The sequence below is a fragment of the Delphinus delphis genome, chromosome 18 (genome assembly GCF_949987515.2).
Source record: "Delphinus delphis chromosome 18, mDelDel1.2, whole genome shotgun sequence".
Taxonomy (NCBI): Eukaryota; Metazoa; Chordata; class Mammalia; order Artiodactyla; family Delphinidae; genus Delphinus; species Delphinus delphis.
In genome coordinates this window covers 5,731,690-5,757,537 of record NC_082700.1, presented here as the reverse complement: position 1 = coordinate 5,757,537, position 25,848 = coordinate 5,731,690, and the positions used below count along the sequence as shown (strand labels likewise).

Below are 25,848 nucleotides of genomic sequence, written 5' to 3'. Positions count from 1 at the left end.
GAAACAACCTAGGTGTCCATCGACAGATGAATGGATGCAGAAAATGTGGTCTGTATACGCAGTGGAATATTATTCGGCCATAAAAAAGAAGGAAAGCTTGCCATTTGTGACAACATGGACAGACCTTAAGGGCATTATGCTAAATGAAATAAGTCCGACAGAGAAAGACAGATACTGTGTGATCTCACATATATGTGGACGAAAACAAATAAACAAGAAAACAAGCTCATAGATTGGTGGTTGCCAGAGGCAGGAGGTAGGCAAGATGGATGAGGGGGGTTAAGAGGTACAAACTTCCAATTCCTATAACATATAGATAAGCCATTGGGACGCCATATACAGCACTGCGACGATAGTTAATACTGCTGAATTGCACACTTAAAAGTTGCTAAGAGACTAGATCTTAAAAATTCCCATCACAAGAAAGAAAAACCTTTGTACTACGTGTGGTGATGGGTGTTAACTAGACATAGTGTAGTGATCATTTTGCAATACATACAAATGTTGAAGCTAATATAATGTTGTCAGTTATGCTCAGTTTAAAAAAGTTTCCCTGACCTAGTCAGGGTCTAGGAGCGTCTTTTCTGCTCTTGGACATATTTTCTCCACTCCCTTAACCTCAACACTAGCTGATACCTGTGTCTGAGCAGATCTCAGACCTGGTGGTTTTCTTCTCTGTCGAATCAGTGAAAAATGCAGCTCCAAAATCTGCTATTATCAGGCACAGGGGTAGTGATGCTTTAAGAAGGGGGGGAAAAAACCCATATCAAATCACCCCTTGCTAGAATATCTACTTCTACATGCATATCTTGATTTGGAGTAGTCTGTTAATATGGGTGTTATCTCCTTAAGTGTGGTCATGCTTATTTATCTGTTCAGCTATATTTGCATTTGAAAGCAACAAAATAGATGGCATCATTCTCCGCATAGGACTTCATAATAACAAATAACATCTGAATTCTTCCTGATGGAAAACTTTTGGACATACGCTTATGTCAACATCATTCTTTGGTGGGCCAGAGTGGCTATCTCCATTTTAAAGATAAGAAAAACTGAGGCGATAAGATGACTAACTCCAAGTCACGCAGCTTAAAAGTGGCACGTGAGAAGCTCAAACCCAAGTCTTCATTGCCAAAACCCAGGGCTCTGCCAACTAAGCCAATACAGAAATTAGTTAAGATGGTGATGGCTTGCACGATAATATCAGCGATCACTTGTCAAGGATTCAGGAAAAGTTTTTCTAACCACTGCAGTAAGGTGTAGGTGGCTTACAGTTCTTTTTCTCAAATGCAAACAAACTGTAGTTTAAAACATTCCAAGATGTGTAGCTATTGGTGAGACAGCAGTTTAATGAAATACTTAGAAAAGAGGACACTCTGTAAACTCGAAAGTTTGAGTGACACTACATTTTTGAAAAAAAAGCAAATTGCCTCAGAGTAGAAAGCAAGTTAGTTGTCACAAAGTACTAGATAATTTCAAGATGCCCTTGACCGTGCCGATTCATTTTGCCTTTCCCTGACCCTATCAGATGCTTGTACTGTTAACTGCTGGATATTAAAACACGAATTTATGAGCTTAATTCCAAAGAACTTCTAGTCCGGTTTGTGGTATTCTAGCCACAAAAAAACATACGACAGAAAATAGAAAATGAAAAAGCTAGGTTATGTTTCTGATTAGCCTGAACCATGAAGTAGCTACCTGCCTCCATGACAAAACCTGGGTGAGATAAAGAATCTTCCCTGATTTTTTCCATGTGTGATTGAAACAAATTTATTGTCTTGTAATTCTGTAGTTACACCAGGTTTTTAAACAGAGACCCCCAGACACAGTTGGCCCTTTGGCCATCCAACCTGCAGAGCATGGGTTAAGGTCTGCCCTTTCTACTGTGTGTAACCACGTGCAAATCAGTTCACCTCTCTGAACCTGAGTTCTCTCCTCCAAAAAATGGAGCTCCGAACACATGACCTGTCTCGTTTGCCTGTTATCAAGATGATTGTCTTATATTCCCTAATGCAATCCCCCAAATTGATTGTGAACATATGCAGTAAAGACTAGTTATTAAACAATTGTGTTGAAAAACCTTTAATACTCCTTCTATACGAAGTGTGTGTATACACACACACACACACACACACATATCCTAGTAGTGACTGTAACAAATTAGACTTTTAGTTATTAATTTCATGTCCTAAATTTAGAAGACTTTACTAATTTTGCTTTTAGCATCTATTAATATATCTTTGTGTGTGAAAAACGTCTTTCAGATGACAGACGGAAGTTTTGCTATCTCAGAATTCTTTGCATTGTTATTTCCTTTACAATTAAAACTGCTTTTCTTTTCTGTTCAAGTAAAGAAAGCAAATGAAAGTCCCAGCTTAGAGCACACCAATGCTTTTCCCCAGTCATATAGTCGGCATGCCCGGGACCCTGCTCCAGCCATCAGTGGAGCGAGGTCCTGCTCGAGCACCTGCTGCCTTTCAGGGACTTGCTTCCCCCCGCGCCCCACGCCCCTGTTGTGTTTTGTTTTGTTTAACCCAAGGAAGGGTGCACGAGACAATAAAATTCAGTCTCCTTATGGCCAGGTTTTGGCCCAGATCTGTGAGAAGTGAAGTCATCAATTGGAGTTGCTAACGGCAAACATGGAGCTCTGGTATCGTTTCAGTGGGTTTGCCAGACTTTGTAGACTTGGGGCAGGAAGTAGAAGGAGCCCTGTGTTAGGAAAAATTACACAGGAAATGCGTTTCACAGCATTAATTCTGTGAGGCTGGAGGATCATGACAATGTAACATCTTAGCAACATCTCCATTGAAATCGTTTTGAGGTTTCATTGAGAAATGTGTGTACCGTAAAAGACACGTCCATGACCGAAGCATGAATGCCTCATCCCGGGAGTACAGCCTGGGTTCCGCTCTCCCACCCACTCCCCGACCTTGTCTACCTTCTCACGTTCTGTTTCCCATCAGTTGGCTCAAATGCACCACCCCAGGATCATTTTAGATTCTTCCCTGACCTTTACATATCTGCTTTTATTTCTCCCTGAAACACTTCAAAGGAAACTGTAATAGAAACATCCGAGAATAAAATCCATATATAGGTCTTTTTTAAAGGCAGGTGCTGGAAATTAGGCTGAATTACACATCATCCCATCCATTCTGTTCCATGAGGTTCAAACCACATTCCAGTAGTGAATCACTAACGCTTAGCGAAAGGGAAGGAAGGAAGGAGAATGAATAACTTCCAAATTTACAGTACCTGACGACAGTGTTCACCAGCGTTCCTGGGTCATACAGAAGAACCCAGAGAACGGATTTGAAGGGTCTGTTTCTAATATCTTAATCCTTGAGGTCCTCGCAGGGAAAACAGGCACCCAAAGTGTGGGTTCAGAACTAAAAAAAAACTGGCAAATGGAAACTAATTCTAGAATGGATACAAGCAGACAGCCTTGGGAATTTCTTTTGGTGTACCTTATAAAATATATGATGATAATTTCAAACATATGCTACAACTCAACTTCTTGAGTTTGAAATACTTTCTCTTTTCAAGTGCTAAGTTGATATTTGCTGTTCCAACTGTTACGTTATTTCCATTTTTTCCCTCTTGAAACAATAGTATTTGGTCATGACCGCCGGGGATCACATCTGTCCCCTTAACCCAAGAGACTCCTGTCCTGTGAGAAGTTCTCTTGTGTCCAAACTACACCCACCTCCAGCTCACACTTGACCTCCCTTTTCTGACTCTATAGTTTATACTTCAAGTGTCATAGTTTTTTCATGAAAATATTTTAATTTATAGCTTTAAAATATACTCTAGAAAAATAAAAGTCCTCTAGAAATCAGATCATTTTGAATAACGTTGCTCACAGGACATACGTTCCATCTTATTTTAAAATGTTCTTCTCTAATTATAACATGTCCATTACCAATCATATTTTCAAACCATATAACACTATCAGCTTGCAACTTGTATAAAATACTAAAAAAAAAGGATTTCTGTACACAGTAGCATTGAGCTTGTAGTGACCATGTCTGCTCATTGAAGGAGGTATTCTCGAGAGAAAATCCGACTCAAGGCAGAGACAGAACTCTACCAGTAGATCTGTACTATTAGATTTAAAGGGTCTGAAGGCGGCAAGCAGCAATTTCGTGTAGATTAAGAGCACAGGCACTGGTGTCAGACAGACCGGGGCATAATTGTTGCTCGGGGCTGTCTGTGGTACCATGGATCTCTGAGTGAATCAGTTTATAACCTCAGTTGCCTCTTGTGTAGAACAAGTAATACACCCACGTCACTGGGCTCCGGGGAGGATTAATTAAATGAGGTACTGCCTCACACACTGTCCGGCGCACAGCAAGGGTAACATAGAGGTACCCAGAAACAAAGAAAGAATGTAAGCTCCCACCAATGTCACCTTCTAGTTCAATTTTAATAGAAACTTTGGAGAGGTGAGTTCTGGGGCAGGCTCTACTGGGGGTAAGGTGTCAGTCTCGGAAGAGGTCATTCAGGCAAAATAAGAGATTCAGATGCATCTGTTATCTCCATGGTTCGTGTGGCCTGGATTCACTTCACTTCTGTGGACCGCAGTTTTATTCTCTGATTATACAGAAATCCTGAGCTGTTTTCGCAGTGTTGTGAAATGGCTACAGCCCTCCCCCGGTTGCCTGCACAGGCCCTAAATTTGGCAAATGTGCACATCTGAATTGATTGCCCTCACCACGAAACCCAGTTCTGGTTCTCAGTTGCCCCGCTCTCAGTGAAATCAAAATAATTTTAAAAGAAATCCAAATGCAACTTTCAGGTCATCGTTGTTCATCATTTCAGATCTTCAAGCCAAACAGAAATGAGTTCACTTACTTATTGAGCAGCAATACATCTGAGAATCTAAATAAGGCTCTGCTGAGGCCCTTTAGGATAAACATTGAGCGCTAACTTCGTAAGGAAAACTGTGCTTGAGCTGAGAGGCAAACAGCAGAGGGGCTGTGAGGTCTCCACGACTGTTCCTCTTCTGACCCTGTTCATGCTGCTTTCAGGCACCTGAGCTCGTCTCCTGAGAAAATTCCAGGAGTCAGAGTCTCACTTGGTGATCTCTCTTGTCCTTCCACCTGTCACCTACAAGCTTCTCTTCTAGCTACTTTTTCCTCTACAACTCTGAAGTGGTGGGTGCAGTAATTAAACAGCCATCCAGAATTATTGTATTCCCCGCCTCCTGTAGTGATTAGTAATCAAAATAGAGAAAGAGACACCTGAGCTCTCTCCACTGGTTATTTGCTTTTGTGAGAGTCTTTCTCTGTAAGAGAGAGAATAATATATACTTGGGCTTCAAGTAGGGAAATTCTTTCCTGTGACCTAGAAGTAGTCCTTCACGTTAAGAATAAGGGTCGTGTCATACTCCCCTCCGTCCCCTTTACAACGTCTGGGGGATGCCTTAACAAATAATCAGTATCTGCTACATTGGATGAAAATGCCACGAATCGCAGACACTCATTTCCCAGAATTTCAGTAATACACAGAGGGTATGTGGGTACATGTAATTAAACAGATCTAACAAACAGAAAAGGTATCATGAAATATCAACTGTACCGTAGTGGAAATTACAGAGAATTTGGAGCAATGAAGTTGCTGGCTAAAAAAACTACGAATATATTTTTTAGGCTTCCTGATCTGTAAAGACAGACATACTTTCATTTCTCCTAAGGGATATGAGAATACGAGTAAAGTGCCTACCGCATAACGTAGCAACTTAGAAAAATGTTAGGACTCTTTGTAGAATTTGTGTTACTATCTTAGAAAGCCCGCTGTCACAGTTCAGCCTCTCTGTGTATCACGTTAACCTGTAAGTGACCGGATCGTTCTCCTCCAGCCAGGACACCCCATTAGTCTGGAAGCATCAGCACAGCCTCTACAATTTCAGGGCTTATGACCAGTTCTTTGTGTCCTAGGAGATAGGCTGCAACGATTTATAAGTAACTGGATCAACCTTTTTTGTAATTTTAAATATGAAAAACTTACTAGCTGTTTCATTTTTTTTTCACGTATAGCATGCATTACTTTTTTGAAAGGTTGGGTTAAATTTTAAAATTCTCAACAATTCATTTCATACTGCTAATTTTTATCTTTAAAAGAAGACAGCCATGCAAATCTTTAAGCTGTATAAATTTGTGGTTCTTTTTTTTTTTTTTTGAGACATTACTTTTCGCAACATCATAGTTTGGAAAGTGCTTTCAAGTTCACATAGCTTTGACTCCTCCTGCCTCGTTAGGGGCTCATCTGCCCAAGAGCAGCACTAAACCCTAGAGAAGCGACGTTGCCGTGTGAATCCATGATTTATATCTTCATTTTCTAGAGGAGGGATTGACAGCCTGAGAAATTAAGGAATTTACAAACACCCGCGAGAGCCTCAGGGAGTTTCCGCCCCTCCCTCTGCGTCATTAGGGCTGCAGTGCCGCGTCCCAGAAAAGAAATGGTTCAGCAGCCTTTCTCCTCTGTCTGTGCTCCCTTAACACACCGCTTACAGAACCAGACGGCAAAGAAGGCTCCTGTGACCAAGTGGCGTTCGTGATCACAGGTCATCCAAACAAAAGGGAAGGCCTGGACCTCCCCCTCTCGTTGGCGTGGCCCTGACCACCTCATAGGGTAGGACGTGCTGTCCCGCATCTGGGCTTCGGGTCTGTAATTGTTACGCCAGCAGCACGAGATAAATAAGCCTGAAGCCCTCATATGAGTCGGATGTCATAGCCCCCGGTCTCCTGAGGACCTGCTTTCCTGTTGTTTTTCCATTCTTGCTGAGGGCTCGGCGAGGGGAGAGTTTCTGGTAACCACCACGTGTGCAGTTCTACCTCTGTTGAGGCAATGGAATAGCCGGATCATGTCCCCCTCAGAAATATCTCAGCGGGTGTCCAGTGGTTCTTCCTCCTGTCGCTGAAGTTGCCTTTTCTTTTGCAGACGGCTAGCACCTTGGCTGTGGCCGACTCTAGAATTTCTGGAATCTACAGTTGCATGGCTGCCAATAAAGTAGGGACTGTGGAAAGAAACATAAACTTTTACATCACAGGTAAGCCACGTGTCCTATATTCACGAAGACAGCCCAGGGACCTCAAGTCTCTCTTGCAGTCTTTTGTGCTTTGAGTGCACTTGAGTGACTTTTATTTTTTAAAAAAAAACATTCCATAGACTTGTCCAGCTTTGAGTACCTTCATCCTTGCTCTCAGGAATAGTTTTCCACAGCATCATGGGGTCATTGGGTCTCCTGAAGGGTTATTTCCCTGAATTCCCTTTTAGAGCTGTTTGTCTACGTCTCTTTCCTGGGCTTGATTGTGAATCTGGGATCTTGTCGTGTTCCTTTTTGAACACCCTACAGTCCCCAGCACAGGGCCTGGCACACAGTGGGTGTTCGGTAACAGTCAAGGAAACCAATTCTAATACATGGGATGACATCTTTGTAACCCAAGAGGCGAACTGTTTCACAGCTTTTTTTTAAATTGATGTTATCGTTGATTTACAGTGTTGTGTTAATTTCTGCTGTACAGCAAATGTTTCACAACTGAATTTCAGCTTTTTGGCACACGAGGTTCTCCTAAAGAAATCTGAAGCTGAGCTTGGTTGATCGTTCTTAGTGTGCTGTTTTTTTGGTAGCATTTCAGAATTTTTAACCTTAAATATGATGGTGTCTGCAAATCTTATAACTTCCAAGGGACACAAATGGCACTCCCTATGTCCCTCCATGGGTACAGGAAGGAAGTAAGTAGCTCAAAGTATAAAAACAATTGCCTGGCTCCACACTCCCCCAATATTCTGAAAAAACCTGGGCAGTTGGCCAACTCTCTGGAAACTTCGCACTGCCTGGGGCAGGCTGTAGCAGTTGCCTTGAGTTCTCCAGAAGGAAATAGGTATGTCCAATTGCATGAGAAGTATGGGTTGCCAGGTCACAGGGAGCCTTCTGGCACGTTAGCTGACCCTCAGAGAAGCTGTACCAGGGGAGAGATCCGTGGGTAGGTGCTCACAGAATGTCAGAGCCAGAAGAGACTTCTAGGGGCTATAATTCGACATGATAGCCCTGCATTTTCCAGATGAGGAAATGCGGTTGAGAGAGGTGGAGGGGCACACGGGAGAGCCTCTGAAAACCAAGTCAGTCCCTATACCCTCAATATTCGAGAAGCGGAGATAAAATCATCTTTGCGTTCATTCCAAATAGGAAAAGCCCTTTATTTAGAGAAGGATTCAGAGAGCAGTTTCACACAGACTGATTCTTTCTTTAATCAACCTCAGATGATTTAGACTAATTAAGTCCAAAGGTTTGTGTTGTCCTTTATATCTGGGGGGCAACAAGGCCACTGTCTCTGTGATTTTAGAGTACAAAAGAGTGAGCCTTTCCTGTTCAACATTCAGTACGTTTGTACGAGTTTAATGAGCACCAACTATTAAACAGGACAGTTCAACTCTGTGTTGAGCATTCAAAGAGATAGCAAGGAGGCCCTGTCTTTCTAGGAAGACGGTTTGAACGCTGTGGACACAAAGAAGAAATGTTACCTGTATCCTAGTATCAAAAGGAATGAGCAGAAGTAACGTGACAGATGCTAGCCAATGCCAAGCCAATTCCACCAATAAAAGTATGTCAGCCACATACATAATTTAACATTTTCTAGTGACCATTTTTTTTAAAGTAAAAAGAAAAAAGTGAAATTCATTTTATTTCACCTAACAGATCCCATGTTATCATTTTAACACGTCATCAGTATTTTTTAAAATATTACATCCCTTCGGTTTTAAAAATCAGGGTTGAAATAAGATAAAACTAACTGGATGAAATTCAGTTCAGTCACACTGACCATACTTTCAAGGCTCAGTAGCCACAGGTGGCCCTGTATTGTAGAGTGTTGCTCTAAGCCTCTGAGAAGGAAGCGGGACTTGAGGTAGTCCTGTGGGTACAAAGAATCCAAAGAAAGAAGAGGACAGGCTGGCCCTGGCATTTTCAGAATCGAGGCGAGAAGACCAACAGAGGCCCACAGACTATACGTCTAACCACTTACAAGTTCTGAATCACATGAACAAGCTGTGAAATGTGTTGTAGCCTCTGGTGGACAAAGATACTTTCACGGTGACCTGGAAAGTCAGGCACAAACCTAGAGTTCCGGGACTGCACAGAGTGTGACGGTGCCTGACGGTGCAGGAGAAGCCCACCCCCGGCTCACCCTGCTTCTCCTTCCACTCCGGGCTCGGCCCTCACGGTAAGGGGCCCTATCCTCCTGGGGATGATCTCCCCAGGCCACACCTCCAAACTCTGTCCACCCCTCCCCCAAACAGTCTCCCTGGGCCCTGTAAGTGTGCAGACCGCCCAGCAGTCTGACCTCAGGAGGACAGACAGAGCGAAGGGGGAAGAGGTCTGAGACAGTCTGGAAGCAGACTTGGGACCATCTTTACAGGGAATTCTGGGGCCCCAGGGGCCCCACGAAAGATAAAGAGTGGGGATAGCATAGGCTCTGTGTGGGCAGCCCCCCCCCCACCCGCTAGACTCTCTCCATTGTGGGGAGGGGTACAGCCTGAACAGAGAGCCCCCTTGCCTGGGTCTGAAGGGAGTACTGGGAGAGGATGCCCTGACTGAGGGCACGCCCTGCTCGTTTCCCTCACCATACGAGTCCCAGGAAGGTTCATCGATGCCCATTATTCACTGCAGCACCAACATCCAGCCCACCCCTCCCCCGAGTGCTTCATGGCTCCGGCCTGTATCTGTGCACAGCATGGCTGCTGCAAGGGCCCCAGCTGATACGGCTGACCACCTGCGGAACTCAGGCAGCAGTCCCCCTTCGCCTCCCACCATATCGTCCAGTTTATAACCACGGGGTGCTTGAGACCTTCCCTCATCCATTGAAAGGAGCGATGGGAATTCTATTTCCAACATACCTAACTCGAAGCTCACGACATTTTTCCTCCAGAAATTTCATCTTAAAACTGAGCACAAACTCATCCAATCAAGTCTCCCTTGCCCGGAATGTAATTCTCCTAAATGCTTTGCTCCCTGTTTTGAAAAATTCTAGTCTTGATGGGTAATCATAGATTACTTACATTCATTACTTCTAAAACTCTTCTCTTTTTCTTACTCAAACCTCTGTCATGAGATTTCGCCTCACTAGAGATGAGACTAAATATTCTTTAGGAATGTTGCACCTTCCATGACGATTTTCTGAAAAATGAATGTATATTTGTTCCATGCTTATACTCGACCTCGTGCAGGTCGTGCTTTAAAAGAGCTGTCTAAAATTGAACTGCTCAAAATCAAAAGATCTAGAATTGGATCTGTACCGATCCTCATTTCAATCATGCTGCCCCTTCTCTAAAATACAACAGAGCTGCCTTCTGAACTGATGTGAACCAGTTTGCTATGGCCATTAGCATCCTCCACAGCTTCTACTCCAACTCTGCCATTCACTTGTCCACAGTATCTATTTGAAAGGAGCAAAACTTTCTAGTCACCACTCACTTTCTTTTTAGAGAATGCTGTTTCTGTTCTCTAGTTGAGGTAAAGCCTTTATTTCCACCTGAGAAAGGAGATACCTTTCATCCTTTTAATGTCTATGCTTGTCTCTTTCATGAACTTAATTCACACGTTTGATCCAATCAAGTCAAGATGTCCACCCCCAGGTGTGCACCTCTGTAAATACATTACCCTTTCCCCTAACCCTGGGTGGGCTGTCTCCTGAGCAAGGGTGGCGTCTTCTCCACCACATCTCCTAAGACGCCGTGGATGTGATTATGTGTTGGATGGACAAGTGTTAGTTGGTGCTACTGAAGCCTGGGCTGAATCTGCAACAGAGGCTTAAGTGTGGGAAGATTTCTTGTTTTCATTTTGAGAGTTAGAAGGCAATGCTTTCTTTGGTCTGTTTTTGTACTCAGGCTAAAAAAAAAAAAAAAAAAAAAAATCGACATGAATTAAGGGAAAAATCCCTCTGGATTCATTACCTAGTTTAGGACGTCTTATTTATCACCTTCCATGGATCAGAAAAGAATAGTGCAGGGGCTGTACTGAGAAATAGATCATTTCTAAGTACCATCTGACAACATAAACCAAGTCAGCCTCCTAACAGTGTCCCCGTATGAGAAACGGACCTGAAAACGGATTCGATTCTTTTCTTTTCCTCTGTGTGTGTTTTTGCTGTTCTGTTGGCACTCAGCATGACTCTGGGTGTGTTAGCAATTACTGAGGGTGAAACAGGAACAGCGCTGCCTTATCTCCCTGGTTTCCCAATGTCACTAAATGCATTTTATTTTGAGATTCCTGGTGGTGCTTGGCAAAGATAAACAAAATCTTCCACCAGGAAACCTGTGAGCTATTTCCACAGGAAGTTTCAAATCACTAAAGTAAATAGAAACTCTCTACATGATCTCAGTGGTGTTACTTGGGACCCACTTGGGTTCTGACTACCAGGATGGGACTTCGTAAATGGAAGCCTACCGTCTTTTCAGAAATAATACGATTGCAACCAGTGCACAAGACTTCTGCCCTAGTATCTGGGTAAAAGTTGATGGCTAATGTTTAACTCCTCATGCTTGGAAAGTGTCCCAAGTATAAAAAGATGCTGAATTAGAGGGGCTATTTCTGACACCTTATTGTTATGTTAAAAAACTATGGTCAGCTGCTTCTGCCTCTTCTGGCACATTCTTAGGTTTTCATTTTAAAAGCAGGAAAACTTCCACTGGCCTCCTCTCTCTCCAGTCATTGACAGCTTCGTAAACCACTGCTACCCCCCGGCTCCCAAAGAAATACTTTGGCATTTCTTCAGACGTGACACTTTATAATAAAGCCAGAGCCCAGAAAAATCAGAAAAACAAGCAAAGTGAGATTTAGGAAAGAGTTGATATGATATCTAATTTTGGACTATTGTCCCCTTAAGGTTTAAAGGTTTCTTTATAGCTTTGTGTGCAAAGGATAATAATAATAATAGCATAACATAGCGCTTTTCATCTTCAAAGTTCTTTGTGAAATGTTGGCCCCAGTTCTTTGCTCAAGTACAGATATGCCGCTAGTAACAAGCGATGGGAGGGTTTTGAGAGCAGGCCAGTTCAGGGCTAGTAACAACCAATGGTATTCTAAAAATCATCTGGTGAGATGGTCCAAAAGGAGACTAAGGAACTCTCAGTGCAGAAGCTAAATGATGGTCCAGGTTAAGAAAGCTGAGGAGGGGAGCTCGTGAGCTGTGGCTAGAGGCGCCAAGAAGATGGAGAAGAAGGTTACCTGGGAATGACATTGGAGAAAATGACTTCCAATGATGCAGTCCTTTTAGGAAAATGTTTCATATGTTTTTTAAGAGCAGATTTGATTTAGAAACCTTCTGCCCCCACTTTGCAATCTAGCAACTCTTCGAGATTAGCTGTCCGCATTTTCAGAAGAAATCTTGCTCTTTGGGCTTCCCTGGTGGCGCAGTGGTTGAGAGTCCGCCTGCCGAGGCAGGGGACGCGGGTTCGTGCCCCGGTCCGGGAGGATCCCACATGCCGCGGAGCGGCTGGGCCTGTGAGCCACGGCCGCTGAGCCTGCGCTCCGCAACGGGAGAGGCCACAACAGTGAGAGGCCCGCGTACCGCAAAAAAAAAAAAAAGAAATCTTGCTCTTTTATGTCTGAGTAGAGCAGTCACCATAAAAGGGGACCTGAGCAAGGACCCCTTGGCGCCAGCAAAGAGCAGGGGGAGCGATGGGCCAGCAGCAGGAGGAGGATGCCGTCAGCCCTAAGTTTAGGAGTACAGCGTTAACTGGAGTCTCCTAGCGCAGACCTGGGACTTCCTGTTCTCACTTGTTCACAACTTAAATAAGTTTGGCTATCAAAGCACCTGTGGTTTCTAGTACAAACTCCTCTTAGAGTCCTTCCCTATTTTGCCCACTTACCAGGAGGACTTCTGCACATGATAAAGCAATGGGTTATCATCCCAAGTTGTAAAAAAAAAAGCATTCCACTTTGAAGAGCAATTTTGAGCAAATGAGCGTACCCTCCTAATAACGTCCTATTTTGCATTTCCTGCCTCGCTTCTGACGGAACGAACTGAGCTGGTTCCTACCTGCCATGTCTGATCGTTCCCCTTTTAAAAACAAAAACCATAAATACCATCCTTTTAATGTTGATGCTGAATTTGTGTAGGAACAATCCTCAAGATCCTTGACTGTCTTAGAATGAGATATGTCCTCAGGATGAGACATTGATTTTCCTAGGCACTCAAGTCCTTTGTTCTTTTTTTCCAGATGTGCCCAATGGATTTCACGTTAACTTGGAAAAAATGCCTACGGAAGGAGAGGACCTGAAACTGTCCTGCACAGTTAACAAGTTCTTGTACAGAGATATTACCTGGATCTTGCTGCGGACAGTGAATAACCGAACCATGCAGCACAGCATCCGCAAGCAGAAAACGGCCGTCACGAAGGAGCACTCCGTGACGCTGCACCTCGTCATCAAGAACGCTTCCCTGGAAGACTCGGGCACCTATGCCTGCCGAGCCAGGAACATGTACACAGGGGAAGAAATCCTCCAGAAGAAAGAAGTGACCATTAGAGGTGAGCACTGCAACAGAAAGGCTGTTTTCTCTCGGATCTCCAAATTTAAAAGCACAAGGAATGATTGTACCTCACAAAGTAATGTAAAACATTAAAGGACTCATTACAAAGTAACAGTTGTGTCATATCATCTTGATTTATTGTCACTGTTGCTCATTTTCCGGCTCAGAGGAGAAGCTCCTCCCAAAATGAGTTTGGCCATGATAGGAGTCACATTGAGCCCCCCGGGACCCCCAGCTCTGGGCGCCCCGTTCAGGCTGAGGGGTCCACTCTCTGGGGCCGACCTGGTGCTCGTTTGGATTTGGAGGATCCCTGCAGTGCGTTCTCTGTGTGTTTTGCTCTTTGCTGTTTTCTCCTGCCTGATAGACAACAACTCGGGACTGATCCTTTCCTTCCACTTTAATGCCCACCTCTTTTTATGTTTATGTTTCCAAGCTGCCAAACCCGAATAATTTAAACAGATGCTGGTGTCTGCCAAAGATGGACATGAATCGGTTCATTGGCCAGCTCAGAATGAGGACAGTTGAATCGGAGACTCTGACGGACCTCTGCCGGGTTTTATTTCGTACTGTTACATCTGCTTTTGATTTGTAAATAGCACCTGGATGATAGCAAGTTATAATGCTTATTTATTTGAAGATGCTTTTTTTTTTATATTAAGCACATTAATTTTAAACTGGAGCGTCTGAGATGGGCCCCAGAGGTGCAAGGTGTTGGTGTCATTCAGAGGTATTAAAGCTTTATCACAGTATGAATTACAAAAGTCCACCCAGATGAAGCCCCGTTCTCTCCTGCAATGCCAGTAGCTAGTCAACAAGTCCAGTGGGTTTTCTCCTCACTGCCTCTGAGTGGACTACACAGCCACTGACAGCACCTGAACAAAAGTGGCTCATGCCTTTGTTTTTAATATTTTTGTCCCTGGTTAAAGAACTTTATCCTGTCCAATGGATGGCATTCAGCTGTGTACCATGATCAATTTATCAAGGAAATAAAGGCTCTTGTGACCAGAGGCTTAATGCATTCTTCCAAATGTCAATCTCAAATTTGTCCATTAAAAAAAAAAAGTCCACTTTCTCCATATGCAAACTGAATAGGATTTTTTTTCCTGGGGAAAGTGACTTTTTCACCAATTTCATATGCGTTGTTCTGTTGTTTTCATTTATGATTGATCATTACATGTGACTTGCCTGAACTATTGGAAAACAAACTATAATGACCAAAATAGCCATGGCTTAGAACACAGTGGCTGGGCTGTTCAGTAGGAGGTGACAATATGACAGCTTTTCAGGCTTGGGAACTCACCAGACTGTTTCCTCCTTTAGGTAACAGACTGTGTCCCACGGCTCAACTTGTCTTTCACGTGGGAATTGCTTTTGTCAAATGTGAAGGAGTAAACAATAGCACTTTTATGGAGCCCCAAATGCTCTGAAAACAATTAGTAACCTGGAAGTTGTCAGCCCAAAGGAAAGAATAATCAATTGTATCTGGAAACTTTACCTATGGGTCTTTTGCCTGGCGTCTTTGTTCATTATAAGTCAGTGTGTTCCTTCAGGAAACTGCCTTAGTACCAGAGGACCTGGCGGGGGCGGGGGGGGTGGGAGGCTCAATTTTTACTAAAGCTGAAAAAGCAAATGAAATGGTTTAGGGAGTACTTTTGAAAAACATGGTGAAATGGACATGCAAAACCTATCCTTTCCTAGGGAGGGGAAGGGTTTAGTAGTTACAGAAGATGATTTGAAGTACTTCCGAGAGATAATTTGAAGAATCCTTCCAGAGAGTTTCAAAAAGGAAAAGAAAGGACTGGGTGGGTTTTGATTTTTGTTAGTTAGTCTTCGAGGTGTGGTGTAAGGGGAGGATAACGGGGAAATAGAGAAAGAACCAAGAGCCTGCTGTGCAGAATGACTGAGATGGGGTAGAGGGTGTGAGGCTGGTTCCTCGGTCCCCTTTCCAAATAGAGAATCGGAAGTACGTATCTGTGGGACCTGGCAGATCTCTTGGGCTCGAATGCCGAGAAGTAAAAGGACCTGGTGGGGAGCAATCTTTGGCTGTTGATAACCAGCAGAAATAGTCCGTTCATTCTGATTTTCTCAGTTTGAGAGCTCCCCTTTGTTAAACTTTGGAAAGCAGCTATTTCCATCAAATAACTTAGGTTTAAAAATATGGGTTCAACGTCCCTTTCCTATTTAAAATGCCAAAGTAGATTACTATAAAGTGGGAATTGATTAAAAAACAATTCCTTGGTTGATTGGTCATTTTGAAACTTGCCAAAAATGAGAATTTTTTTTTTTTCCAGAAATGGGTACAAAGAAAAAAGTCATCATACTGTATGTTTCAGACATGTTTATATGAACTTTGTATTTCATTGAGAATTCTCTGTTCATTCTGCAGCCTTCCGGCTCCTTCTCTCGTCTGAAGTTTGTGTAGTACAGATAGGGCCTTTGGGAGTTCTGCGTGACGTTTATGTTAAAAGAAGATGCTCTCTTTTATATAAGCATTGTTTTCAAACACACCTGTCAGGGAAGCCAAATCCTGTCTGTGTTGATGATGTTACAGTTTGTAGCTATGAAAATAATTCGGGTGTGGCAGGCCATGTATTCAGACTGCCTTCTTCTAATAAGACCTATGGACAATGATAGATTATTTTATCATATTTAATGCCTGGGAAACAGTAAATGTGCCAGAGGAAGCTATTACAAGTATAACTCAGTGAACGGGGTCTGTTCTGAGTTTTAAATGAGGTGTGTCAAAGTTGGCTGTAAAAGATGCTAAGTAGTAATATGATACTGTTCCTTATTCTCTTGTCATGTTTCACTGATATGTCTGGGGTCTTGACTGTGTAAAAATGTCAACATTGTAACGATCAAGCATGTAAGAATTATCAAAATGGAAGATTTTGATACATGGCTGCGTTTTCAATTAGGAAAAGCTATTTGACAGACTGGACAGAATGTAAACCCAGAACTGTTAAAATGGGTCTGCTGGGGGGGCGCAAGATGAGACTAGGAAGGCTACACTGAAACAGGCCAAAGGATCGTTGCTATCACTCATTTCACACTATAGTTGACGAGTTTATAAATTAGCGCTCCTTCAAGTCTGTTTTGCCTTCAGATTGCATTTTGTATAAAATGTGAAAAGACTAATGATAAGCTATGGAAATCAAAATGGAATGAGAAATCTGTTTCTCCTAACAGATAGCCACCCTGCCATGTCATGCTATGTCAACATGTTCTCAAAGTCGTATGGTAATATACTTCTTAACCTGAGATTTCTCAATTGCTTTAATGAATGCTAATCCTGAGAGTTTCCCTGCAGGAATAAAAACAGAAAGGTTTGGGGACTCGGCAGAATCCTGCAGGGACATGGAATCAGAGCCATTGCAAGGTGTCATCTCTTAGAGCGTTGTAATCACTCCTAAGCTGCTTTCACAGTGTTAGTACAATAAGATGAGGAATGGTCAGAGAAAGCTCAGACTGTGTAATTGAAACCAGTGACGCAGAATGTGTAAGTGATGTCAAAACTATTTTGATTTGTCTTCCAGGATTTGCAACGAGTTGGGGGCGGGGGGAAGGATGACTTGAGAGGGTGGGGAAGATTTCAGGAGTTGTCTTTACTCTTTGACCGTGGAAGCTTGAGTTAGCAATCCAGCACCTGCCCAACTAGAATGTATACGCATCAGCAGGACTGATTCCATAAAAAAAAGAGACGTACTCACGGGGGCCTTGGGGTACTGCTGTCCCTCTGTGAGATTTTAATGTTGTAATGTATTGCATCCTAATGTATTAAATCCATTTTGTTGTACTATATTGGTTGGCATTTTATTAAAATAAATTGTATCATATTTGTATGTTTTAAGAGAAAGTAATATAAAATACAATATTTGTACTATTATATAGTGCAAAAACTACAAATCTGTGCCTCTGCCTCTTGAATTAATCCTTTGTTCGTTTGCATTTGGGAAGGGATTGGAGGAAAGAGATAATCAATAAAGCTTCAAAGTTCAAGAAATTCTCCCACTTGGTCTGCTGCTTACAGTTTAGGTTACTGACAGCTGAGTGACACAAACACGCCCTCACATGTTAGTGAAACACAAAAATACAAAATTCGATGAGCTCATTACTATAACTCTCTGTATTTGTGTAAAAACTCACTACAAGCCGATATCCAAAATCATGTCTGTTTCCTTTTTAGTTCCTAAAATATCACGCAAAATCCTTAGGTTTTAGAAAAAGCTTCTCTCAAAGAAAGGAAGGAAACTAGTTGGCCAGGCAAAAACCTTGATACTGAAATCTAAACTACAGAGTTGAGTTCTTGATTTTCCTGTGTTCTAACAGATTTCAATTTATCGTAGTAACCTAATAAGGAGGAAGCAGTAGGCTAACCATAGAGGAGAAATTGAGGGAAGAAAATATGAGTGAAAACTTACAGTTGAGTTCTGCTGTTTTCCTCTCTACTTCTAAAATGTTGATATGCATATATAATAAAAGAATAAGACTGACGAGTAATAACAATTCCCTTTCTTTATTCACTAGATCAGGAAGCACCCTACCTCCTTCGAAACCTCAGTGATCACACAGTGGCTGTCAGCAGTTCTATGACTTTAGATTGTCACGCTAACGGTGTCCCAGAGCCTCAGATAACCTGGTTTAAAAACAACCACAAAATACAACAAGAACCTGGTAAGAGATTTTTTTTCCCTCGTGTTTACTCTTTCTTCTCACCCTCTTCTTCCCTTAAAATTCCTATCACCTCCTTTCAGGATGTCTGCAACTACTTGCTGATAGACCTGCACAAATGAATTGGGTCCTGGTTCATGCTTACATCACTTCCAGTGAGGGATACTGGAGTCAGTTCTTATTACAGACCATATTCCTACCCCTACGGAAAGATCCTTCCAGAATCGGCTTTAAATCGTGCGTTCAGGGAATTCCCTGGCGGTCCAGTGGTTAGGGCTGCCGGGGCCTGGGTTCGATCCCTTATTGGGGAACTAAGATCCTGCAAGTCATGTGGCAAAAAAAAAAAAAAAAAAAAAAAATCCTGCATTCAGAGAGAAATGGTAAGAGCCCCTCAGAAAATGTTTCAGTTCATCTTGACAGCAGTGAAGAGTGAGGCGTTAGTTCCTCGATTTGAGGTATAGCAGAGTTTTGAACGCCTGGCACAGATGAAGTTCAGAGTAGATTTATAGTCTCCTTAGTTCACTTTATAACAATTTCAATGATTCGGTAAAAAGAAGAATATTTTAAATTACATTTTATAATACTGGTAAAAAAAAAATCTAAATTAATGGTCATGTTGATTGTCTTTCAACAAAAAAATATATTTAATACCAGCTACACTTAAATCCACAAGTATAAACACTATTGTGTGCCTCGTGACTCCATGGTTAAATAAGAGTAAAATGAACTTAGTTATAATTTTGATTAGTAATTACATTTCTATTAAAGATAAACTTGCCATTTATTTGCAACATCCCAACAACCTAAATCAAATAACCAGCAATATGGAGTCATCCTCCAATGCGAATCCTCAAAATGAAATTTCCATTTGAGTTTGATGCACAGAAAAAGGTTGTGGTAGAGCATCTCCAATTTTAACATATCTACAAATATCTTAGAAAGGCCTTACACTAAGCAGGTCCAAAACTGATCACATCACATGATTTTCCTCCTCTTGTACAGACAGCGTGTATCCATCATCCACAGTAGAGGTGGTCTCTCTCCTTCCCCCTCTTCCTCTAATCCATCAGGCTGAGCAGGTTGTACCTACAAAATGTGAACTGTGTCTCAAATCCATCCTTTCCTCTGCTTTCTTCTTGTCAGTCTCCTGGTTCAGGTGCTCACTGTCTATGTCCTGGACATCTGCAGGAGTCTCCTCACTGGTCTCCCTACCTCTCTTGTCTCTCTTTGCATCTGTCTTCCACACAACTAAAATGGTACATCCCTGTTCCAAGTCTTCCACTGGCTCTCCATCCCAGGACCCAGTTCAAGCATCTGACAGAGAAGGCCTTCAACAACGGGCCCTGCCTACTTCTTACAGCGAATGCTCCCCCGCCTTGAACTTTATTTACGTTCTAACAATTGCCAAACTCTTGTAGATCGCGGCACATGTCATGCTGCTTCAGCCCCTATGCTTTTTTTGTTCCTGTGTCCCCTCTGCCTGGAGTACCTTCCCTTCATGGAATGCCGACCCATCCCTTAAGACACTGGGTGTTTTCCCTCCTGAAAGCCTTACTCAACCCCTGCAAAGAGGAGGCAGGTCCTCCGCGAGTCTTTATTATCTAGGCGTATTTCTGTTCTCTCTTACTGAGTTGTTTTATAGTCACCGGTTCGTGCGAGTCTATTATCTATGCATGTTGCTACTGCTCTCTTCCTGTATTGTATCATGAGTTCATGCGTATGCTCTCTTCCTCTGTGTTTATCATCATATCACGGCCTCATCCTGAGTACAGTGTATCTTCATGTTATTTGTATCTTGTCCTTTTGTCCTCAAAACCTGTCATAGTGCTTGGCAACGAATCACTGTTTCGTGAATGAATGAATGGTTTTCAGAAAACCTTATCCTTAGCAAGTTCACTTGGTAGCACAAATGCCTAGACTTTGGGGGGAGGAGAGAGGCTGTACCATAGAATTTTTAAAGCTAAAGGGACCTTTGGAATATCTTTAGTTCCATTTGAAGAGTAGAAAATGGAGGTGCAAAGAGGTAAAGTGATTTGCCCAAGATGACACACTATTAAGAAAGGTAGTTGCGGGCTTCCCTGGTGGTGCAGTGGTTGAGAGTCCGCCTGCCGTTGCAGGGGACGCGGGTTTGTGCCCCGGTCTGGGAGGATCCCACGTGTCGCGGAGCAGCTGGGCCCGTGAGCCATGGCCGCTGGGCCTGCGCGTCCGGAGCCTGTGCTCCGCAATGGGAGAAGCCACAGCAGTGAGAGGCCCACGTACCGCAAAAATAAATAAATAAATAAAAAAGGAAAAGAAAGGTGGTTTCATAGAAAATTCAGCCCTTGAAGTATTCTAGCAAAATAAAAGGATGAATGAATATGTGAATAAATGATAGCTTGGGAAACAATGTCTGTAATATGCTCCCCTTAGAGATTCAGAGTTCACATTAGTATATTAAAGACCCAAAGAAGTCCTGTACTGAAAAAATCAGGTGAACTGTGCTTTTAAGTTCTGTATTCCCCGAACTGACTTGATCACAAAATATATTTTGTGAAATGTCGTAAAATGTTGGATGGTCCTTTGAAAATAGTGAATTTGACTTAAAGTCAGTTTTTGTGCTTTGGATATGGATTCAAGAATTAGAGTTGAACCAATTTGAAAGCTCATGACTGTTCTGGGATTAGAGGGAGAGACCAGGGAGTTACTATAAATGGAAAAATATGATGAGGTGTTGGGCGGGTTTGCATCCTAGCATTGTCCTCATGGGTCAGAGAATTTGGGCGACTCACTTATCCCTACCCTCTGAGCCTGTATTTCCTTATTTATAAAACTGAGATAATACTGACCACAGAGGAATGTGGTATGGTTGCAATGAGTTAATATAACTGAGCTGACCCATAGACATGGTTTAGTAAATACTGTCTTCCCACCCACCTCCCTCATCTGTATAGAAATTGGCCCACGAATTGTCAGAATCTCTTGGAAGGTATCAGAGGGTTAATTAATAAGTCAGCTCAAATGTCAAACGACTCTAAATCTAACAAAGATGTCCTCCTCACAGCTTTCTTTGATCTTCTGAGGGCCAAAAGAAGAACATCTAAAAAGAGTTTTATATAAATTCTTATATAAAACCTTCCCTAAATATCATTCTAATATGCTATTATTAGCATTTATTGAGTTCCGCTATACTAAATTGTCAATTTTCTCTCTCTCTGTTCCCTTTATTCACTCTTTAAAACTACTATAGTTTTTTGGGAAAGGAATTTCTTAATTTTCTGGAGATAATCTCTTTCTTACATGCATTTATATGGTATTTGTAAAGTTTCATATGTAAGATTCCCATTTGAGGTGGCAGATTCAGCAGCCAATGCAACACCCTGTATGACTGTGACCCTTTTGTCCGTGTGTGTAAATATCTTCAAAAAGACCACTTCTTTTAACAAATCTATAAGTGAAGATTACAGATAACCAAAGTGATCATCCTTAATTAACTCACTGGTTGTTCCAAAGCTGATATAGAAAAACATCAAGATCACAGGCTGAAAAAGACTGAAAACTAGCTCATTATATCCTAAGCCTTTGGAAAGCTCAACTGAGTTTTTAAAACCTGAGAATAAACTGTGCATCCTTTGGAGACTGGAGATGCATTTTTTTTTTTTTTTTAATTTGCGGTACGCTGGCGTCTCACTGTTGTGGCCTCTCCCGTTGCGGAGCACAGGCTCTGGACGCGCAGGCTCAGTGGCCGTGGCTCACGGGCCCAGCCACTCCGCGGCATGTGGGATCTTCCCGGACCGGGGCACGAACCCGCGTCCCCTGCATCGGCAGGTGGACTCTCAACCACTGCGCCACCAGGGAAGCCCGAGATGCATCTTTTTATATGAAGCCTGGCAACTCAAAAAGAACCTATATACTGAGAGTATTTTGGTGACCTTGGATCATTGATAGGATCTGGCCCATTATCATTGTTTTTGGTAAATGACAACTTACTCCATTCCAAAGAAAACAGAGAAGAGAGTTAATGCTCTGAACAAGTGGCGATCAAACACCTGCTGAGAGAATTTAGGGGAGGGGAACTTCTTCTCTCCCTTCTCATTTCCTTCCAGGAAGACCTTTCCGTGGGGGCAGAGCCATTCTAGAGAAGAAATGCAATTTCTAGAAAGTTCTATGAAAGCCAAGTAGTAAGTTCTTGGGACAAGGGACATCAAGCAGGGACAGAAGAGGTCCTAAGCATGCAGCCCAGGGAAGCATGTGCTCAGGGGGCAGAAGTCCCCTCCCCAGGGCACCCACGGGCGGACTCCCTACTGCCAGCCGCACAACCCAGCACACCTGCAGGCTTCCCAGGACCTCGACTGCACGGCCCAACCCTGCTAACTCCCATCTACCCCCATGACTTCCGCCACAGCCTGCACTGGCTCATTTTCTCCCCCAGCCTCTGGCCAGAGGAGCCTCCTTTCACATCCCAGAGCACATAATCCTTCCTTCGCTCTGATGTTCGCTTTTTTTTTTTTTTTTTTTACAATCTGTGTCACGTCGTAGAGCACATCACTTAGCTGTTCTCTGGTTTGACGTGTGCCCATTAAAACCTTTGACGATAGATATACTATCTTCATAGGTTTTCTTTATAGAAAATAATAATAAAAATGTACTGAGCACTCACCAGGTACCCAGGAACTGTTAGGAGTTTTACAAATGTCTTGTTTATTGATACTTTCCACGACTGTCGTCTGAGGTAGGTACTGTTATCAGCTGCATTTCCGGGTCTGTTTTGACTTCGCACACTCTTGTTAGGTGGCCGGTACTATTCTAAGCTCTTTACTAATGTTAGTTTTACTCCTCCTAACAGTTCTATGAGGTTTGCTAAATTACTGTGCCTGTTTGACAGGCTATGGGATGAGGAAGCAGAAACATAAGGGAAATAAGTGGCTCCAGGTCATAGGGTTAGTGGGTAGCAGACCAAGGTTTAAACCAGAAGAGCAACTCTGAACGCAGAGCACGTGGAGCTAAACGCTAGTTCCCATCACCCAGAAGAGAACAGACACTAGTTCTAAATGACCTCGTGGGCATTAACAAGCATTTAAAGCAATGAATATTTTCTCATTTCCAACCCTTAAAGATTAAGCTATAAAAACTGTAGTTTATTTTTAAAATTTTATTTTTAAAAATGTAAAGCATAGGGCTTCCCTCGTGGCGCAGTGGTTGAGAGTCCGCCTGCCGATGCAGGGGACACGGGTTTGTGCCCCGGTCTGGGAAGATCCCACATGCCGCGGAGCGGCTGGGCCCGTGAGCCATGGCCGCTGAGCCTGCGCGTCCGGAGCCTGTGCTCCGCCGCGGGAGAGGCCACAACAGTGAGAGGCCCGCGTACCACCAAAAAAAAAAAAAAAAAAAAAGTAAAGCATATTAAAGTATTCAAAGCATTTTAAAGAAGTGGACATGCCATATATAAAATTAAAAATTATTTTGAACCAAAATCCAGTTCGTTTTAAAAGGTCCAGAATTCATTCCATATCAGCCCCACAGTCTTTTATTCATTCAGGCGACATCATTAAGGCACTATTTTGTGTCTGGTGCTGTGCAAGGCTCTGCAAATACAGCAGTGAACAAGAAAATGAAAATCTGAATAAGCAAATATCTAAGGTAATCAGTTAGTGTCCGTCTTTAAGTGAACACAGCTCCTTCAGGCACCAGCCATGTGTGTCCTAAATTACTATCATCAGGACAATGGGCAGCAGAGTTAATGAGCCTAAAAATGGAATCAGGTGAATTAATAAATGGAACAGGTAGAAAATGCAGCTCTATCACAGGACTAAACGATCTTTAATACATTAGATAATTGAAAAAATACATCCTTTGTACTTTAATTTTCCTGCTTCAACACTGAGTGTACAGTAGGTTCTCAATCATTCATTTTTAGTGGAACACATAGAATGGAAGAGAGATAAAGAGGAAATAAGAGAAAATACTCAAAGAGTGATAAAAGGTAGGAGAACCTCCAGATTAGACCCAAGTAAAGAACTGGGAACGATTAGGAGGGACTGAAAGGGTGCAAAGTGTTGAAAGAGGGAGGTGGTTTGAGACCTATTTACTTTGAAGAGACAGGTTGAAAGAGAACAGAGCCACTAAAGTGAGTATAATATAAAGGACCAGACGTGAAAGGAAAATGTGAAATGACCAGAACCAGAGAAGCACCACGAGAGCTCTAAGTTGGAGACAGATTCCATGACAGTGGCTGCTTTGAGTATGGTTGGATTCTTAGGGGTAGACAGACAGGAAAGCTCCTTGAAGAAACATTCTTTCTGTTAGGCTAACCATTTTAAGAATTTGCACCCAGACTTGGAACAATGGAATAAAGTCACCCTGGAGAACCTCTGACTCCCCGGAGTGTCTTCATAACTCCTCCAGCCACCTGCCCAAGGGACTGGCAGTTCCCCCGAAATGATCCAAAACGTCACCTTTCTAGCTCACACTCTTCCCAGATTCTCCAGTGAGGTCCTAAAATGTTTAAAGCTGTGACGGAGCTGAGTAAGCACAGCAAGTGGGGCTGTTGGCCACTGAGTTCGTAGTGACACTGTAAGGAATCAAGATCAGTTTGCAAAGCAGAGGTGGCAGGAGGTGGGTCCAGCTTAGGTCTACACTGATGCCTGCACAAACCATCTTCCAGATGGGGGTACAGAGAAAACGGGGTTCCTGACAAAAGCCATTCAACTGCTGAGAAAAGTAAACCCTTCCTCTCTGAAAATATTTCAGAGAACAGAAGGCGATACTGACCTGCGATGTTTTTAGTAAAGCCCAGGAAACCATCATCGAAATTTCTAGAACAGCAAGACATTTTCAGAATATTTTAAGATTAAAGCAGTAGGGTTGGAACCACAAAGAATTGAGGAAGAATTAATTCCATCTCGAAAGAATTAATTCCGTCTCACTCTCAATGTTCCTTCCTAAGTGAGATCTTGGTCACTAGGACTATTTATCTAAGGATCTAAAAGGGGCATCTTTCCTGTCCTCACTGTGTCACTGACACCAAATATCTGTACATGTAAGCGCATATTCAGATCAAGGTGACCTACTGTCCTAGTACCTGGGGGACAGAATTACACCTGAAGCGTCAAGTGGTTTTCATAGATCTGAGAAAGATCCTGAGGAAGAGCAGAGGAGAAAGATCAATGAGGATGTTGATGCCCCGGGATGATAAACTGACCGTCACTTTCAGGCTATTTTTGCATGATTTCCTAGAATAATAAAATTCAGAAATGTCAATTAACCTTTTGCAAAACTTGAATAGTAATTGCCTTTTCTTTCTCATGAAATGTACCCTTATGGTGCAAAATGGATTAAGAGACATTGCAGGAAAGAAATGAGTATAAACATCCCAGGTACACACAGGGCAGCACAGGGGGAGCTGAGTGGGCTGCTCTGTTTATCATTCCCATCATGCGCTGAGGCAGTGTGCTCACGTGATCGGCTCATCAGCCAATCACGTCATCCCTTCCTCTTCCATCTGTGTCTTTAAGGTAAGGGGTCCTAGGTACCCAGACCAAGAAGGGCCAAGCTTCACTAGTAGATACCCCGGTAGCTCTTCATCCAAAACTCTTCTGCCCGAATATCTCAAGGTTTAGTTGTATCTGTGAGAGCGACGTAAGCGTGAAGGACACCCTGAACATAGCATAGAACC

The 25,848-nt window shown here is 42.7% G+C and overlaps 1 protein-coding gene across 1 annotated transcript in view; it reads left to right on the top strand.

Moving 5' to 3' along the window:
* FLT1 (fms related receptor tyrosine kinase 1) overlaps positions 1–25,848 on the top strand; it is a 172,639-nt gene that overhangs the window by 83,744 nt on the left and 63,047 nt on the right. Inside the window, exons 12-14 of the mRNA XM_059995932.1 lie at positions 6,940–7,048; positions 13,219–13,527; positions 18,057–18,203. Coding sequence (XP_059851915.1) covers positions 6,940–7,048; positions 13,219–13,527; positions 18,057–18,203 — 565 coding nt within the window. The remainder of the gene's footprint in view (positions 1–6,939; positions 7,049–13,218; positions 13,528–18,056; positions 18,204–25,848) is intronic.